The 4,515-nt window shown below is 46.1% G+C and overlaps 1 protein-coding gene across 1 annotated transcript in view; it reads right to left on the bottom strand.

Annotated features, from left to right (window-relative positions):
* Window positions 1-2,359: 2,359 nt before the first annotated feature.
* The window catches only part of SLC25A5 (solute carrier family 25 (mitochondrial carrier; adenine nucleotide translocator), member 5), a 2,932-nt gene continuing 776 nt past the window's right edge, over window positions 2,360-4,515 (bottom strand). Inside the window, exons 2-4 of the mRNA XM_004685741.2 lie at window positions 3,536-4,022; window positions 3,177-3,317; window positions 2,360-2,795 (exon numbers count right to left, since the gene is read on the bottom strand). Of these exons, the coding sequence (XP_004685798.1) occupies window positions 2,638-2,795; window positions 3,177-3,317; window positions 3,536-4,022 (786 nt within the window). The 3' untranslated portion in view covers window positions 2,360-2,637. The remainder of the gene's footprint in view (window positions 2,796-3,176; window positions 3,318-3,535; window positions 4,023-4,515) is intronic.

Genomic DNA, 4,515 nt, shown 5'->3' with positions numbered 1-4,515 from the left:
GTCCAGGGGCTATGCCAGAAACCATCCGCTGTAGGCACAACTCTTTGTAGCTTATGTTTTTAAAATGCATTCAAATTGTGCAAAAGACTCTCTCACACAGCCGCATCTCTTCTAATACAAAAATAATGGCTAAAATGACTTACCGTCCACGAAAACTGGCCCTGGGGGAGACTCCCCTGGTTTCTTTCCCCGGCAGTCCGGCGCACCCACAGCACAGCACCGCCGGCGACGCTGGAGAGGCCGCTGGAATGGGAAGCGCGGCTGTGCGCAAGCTGACCTGTATCCTGGCTCTCTCACCTGGAATCGGGCTTCACAAATCCTGTTATGCATTGAATAGTAACAAAACAACAGCATAAATTAGGGTGTTGCTAAGATTGTGTACCATCTATGTTCGTGTGAACATAATGGACATAATGAATTCTATAGCACTATCCTGCTCAGCTTGGAGAGATTAAAACCACTTTGTGTTTAAATTAAATTTCAAAAATCATTGAACAACAAGAATAGAAAGAACAACAAAAAAACCCTCATCTATGTCAGCCACCCGATTGCAGGAGGCGCCACTTCTTGCTTTCTGATCATTAGTGCCTGGCCCTAGGTTTATTTTAATAGCCGCCAGCTCAGTGAATCCACATCTATTGTAATAACCATAAAGGGGGCTGTTTTCTCGTGCTTTGCAGCCCGAAGTGGAGAGTCTCATTCCCTTTCAGGATCAAAATTTATAACTGAAGTTTGTCTTCCATCGGCGCTATGCAACAGAGGAATGATAGAGGCAGGCGCAGAAAAAGAAAACTGGGGCTGAACTCATTCTTAGGGCTCTGCTTGGGTCTTTAGTCAACAAAATGGATGCCTAACCATGAAAAACTCCTACCAAACTGTTTACTAGTTCCCCGGGACCATACTTACTGCTCTACAGGCTTTATGTGCCTTAATTTTCACTCACACCACCATCATATCCCATTTTACAGATGAGCAAACTGAGACTTGGGAGATGTCAGCTGTAGAGCCACGATTCAAATCCAGGTACTTTGGCTTCTGGGACCTCTGAAATAATGAGCACAGTTGCCACTTCTAGAGTACTTCTTATGGATGTTCTAGGGTGCATGCTTTGCATAAATTATGTAATCCTTGCAACAACCCTCTGGGGCAGGCATTATGATTATCGTCATTTTATAGAGGAAGAAAATTGAGGGTTAGAGAATTACGTTAACTTGCCCAATAGCACAATTAAGTGGCAGAACCCAGGATTTTCTGAGACCAGTTTTTTTTTAACTTTGATAATTTTAACATATAAAAATTGTATATATTTAGGGTATACAACTTGATGCCCTGATATATGCATACATTGTGAAAAGAGCCCTTAATGACTAAGCCACAGTCAGATTCAAGAGCTTGGCCAGAAGATGAGCCAGGCACCGCTAGCATCCCGAGCATGAACACATGCCATGCAGGACCAGTCTGCGAGCAGCCCTCAGAGCAGCGCACTTCTCAGGGCACCCTGGTTAGTTTTACCTGTGCACATGGGTCGCCCAGCCTATCATTTTCTACTTTCAGTGTTGTGGCGTGACGGCTATGGGGCTTTACTCTTCATTCCAATCTCACGTTACAGGTAAGATCCGCCAGATTTCTGAGCTGTAATCAAGAGCTATGGCCATTGCACATTCTCACATGGATTCCAAGCTAAGTTTATGCAGAAGAAACGTAAGTGGCCTCCATGCACTGGGCTTATTATAGCTTATGTTTGGCTAGTAAGCTAGCTAGTTCCTTTTCAGTGTGTTCTGAGGTCATGGCCGTCTGTAATCTTTAGCAGCCCTGCAATCTCAGCACTGCTTAACTGTGCAGCCCTAATCATCTGCTTTGAGTGGGATTAGATACAAATGTTTGAGCTAGGTGAAGGTGGAAGAGGGAAGCTAACTGGACAGAAATTGGTTAATTATTATTACTTAAGAATCTTTTTGTTCAAACGAGGTGAAATTTGCATGACAGCCAGCCATTTTAAGCATGAACAACTTGGCTTCTGCTTCTTGATTAATAATCCACAGGACTGACTTTTTGGTGAAAGCTCCTTCAGCTCTGACCATCCCAGGTGGTAGAGCAATGGTGTTTGGATACACTGGGTCTGAATTTCATTGTCCTTATGTGGTGGGAATAGTGATGGGATGCCATCACCAAGCTACTCTTTGATAAGGCTGAAGATTGGTTTTAAAAGAAAGTGCTTTGACTCAGGAGACATTTTAGCATTTATTAAACATGCAGCATTTACTCAGAATGTATCTGAGTATTTTATATAGTATCAACTGTAGCACTTAATCACAAAATGTTTTTATATGAAAATGAAAATAAGCCACAAACAAAATTATATTTCAGGTATTTTTTATTTCTTCAAATTTGTCATTTATCAGGAGTGACTGAAATAAAAAATATAATTGAGTCCCAGCATTATCATGATCATCATCATCATCATCATCATGGAAATGGCTTTAAGAGAAAACTGGTCAGACGAGTATTATTGCTTCCCATTTTCAACCAGTAAATAGTTGCCGCTGATAAATAGACAGCCAATAGTCTGTCAAGATATGTTACATAATACAACATGCCTGCTCATGGGGAGAGTTGGGGGGAGAACTAGGAAATAACTTATGTGTACTTCTTGATTTCATCATACAAGACAAGCACAAAAGCACCACCCATGCCTCTGAGAACATTGGACCATGCACCCTTGAAGAAAGCTTTGCCTCCTTCATCGCGAGCGATCTTCCTCCAGCAGTCAATTGTGCCCGTGTACATGATGTCAGCTGCAAAGAAAAAAAGACATGGAGTTGGTGACTGAAAGCTGAAGAAACGTTTGAAGAGTTACTAGGCAAGCCAGAGCCTGCATTTGAGAGCTAGTGTCACTTTGGGAAAAACCAACATTTGCACAGCTGTGCTGGCAATGCTGTAGAGAAGGGATGTGAGACTACCTGATGCTCTTAATCCCACCTTGAGTACCATGGATGGTCTGTAACGCCACGCAAGCACCCTCATTCCCAGGCATCCAAAGGGCCTGCAGTGGACACAGACTCACCAATTCCTTCCCAAGATCTGAACAGATTGCCATTTTGAAGTCATGCCTGAACAGTGCGTGGCTGCAGCTTGCCCCACACCATTTTCCGTTCAAGGGGAACTTTGGAACTTACTTCCTTTGCGTCCTGACTGCATCATCATGCGGCGACGCACAGTGTCAAATGGATAGGAAGTCAACCCGGCCACAGCTGTGACCGACTGTGCGATCATCCAGCTGATGAAGATGTGCGTGTTCTTGGGATCCGGAAGCATTCCTGAGAATAGAAAAGACACTTTTACCAAAAAGCAGAGTGTCATGGACTCGCTGGATTTCATGTCTCCCACATCTCATCTGTGCCCAAGGGCTGTACTGCAAGACTCTGGCTTTCTTCAGCCATTACAAAGTATCTCTGGCTCCAGGAAAATTAGGATGGCACCATAATCTTTTAAAAGGTCTCATTAAGAACACTTTCAAAGCATATGGCAAACTTACCCTTGGCAGTGTCATAGATACCGAAGTAGGCAGCTCGGTAGATGATGATACCCTGTACAGACACGTTAAAGCCTTGGTACAGGCCCTTAATCCCATCAGACTTGGAGATCTTAACCAGGCAGTCACCGAGGCCTTTGAATTCCCTTTCAGCTCCAGCTTTGCCCACATCAGCGGCTAGACGGGTACGGGCAAAATCAAGAGGGTACACAAAGCACAAGGATGTGGCCCCAGCGGCACCGCCTGATGCCAGATTCCCTGCAAAGTAGCGCCAAAACTGGGTCCTCTTGTCCACACCACCCAGGAAGATCTGCTTGTATTTATCTTTGAAGGCAAAGTTGAGAGCCTGGGTGGGGAAGTATCTGATGACATTGGCCAGGTTACCACGCCAGAAGGACAGGACTCCCTGCTCCTTGGGGATACGAACCACGCAGTCTATGATGCCCTTGTATTGCTTATCTGCAGTGATTTGCTTGCTGGCATGCTGCACCTGAAAGACAAAAAGCAGGCCAAAAGGAAGAGTTAGAATCACGGGGGGAATGCCAAAGGAAGACAACCATCTTGATGCATTTTAAGGTTATTTCCCCTTTCTCCTCAAATCTAGTCCTTTGTGTCATGCAGGTTGGACCATCCTAACCCTCTTGACCCTGGCACAGGTCGAAGAAGCACTAGGTCTCCACCCCTTCGGGTTGGAAGAGGACACCCTGTAGTGTACAGTGACCTTTACACCTGGGAGAAAGGTCATTACCTCAGGCCAGGTTCAGAGGCATTAGGGCGAGTCCCATGTAGGGCGCGGTCACCTGGATGACCGTGGCCTACACCTCAGGCCTGCGGACCTGCTTCCCTCCCGCTCCGCCTCCGCTCTCGTAGAGGTGACCGCGGGCCACCATCGCTACGCGCGTCCGCGTGCGCCCTCTAGAGTCCAAGCGGGAGAGTGCGCCGCGCAGGAAGCCAGGCCGCGGGGACGCGCCGGCGGCGGCGCG

This window comes from Condylura cristata, unplaced genomic scaffold, assembly GCF_000260355.1.
Source record: "Condylura cristata isolate star-nosed mole 26May11 unplaced genomic scaffold, ConCri1.0 scaffold00019, whole genome shotgun sequence".
Classification (NCBI taxonomy): domain Eukaryota; kingdom Metazoa; phylum Chordata; class Mammalia; order Eulipotyphla; family Talpidae; genus Condylura; species Condylura cristata.
Note: the sequence above shows the minus strand (reverse complement) of the source record. Positions and strands in the feature narration are given on the sequence as shown.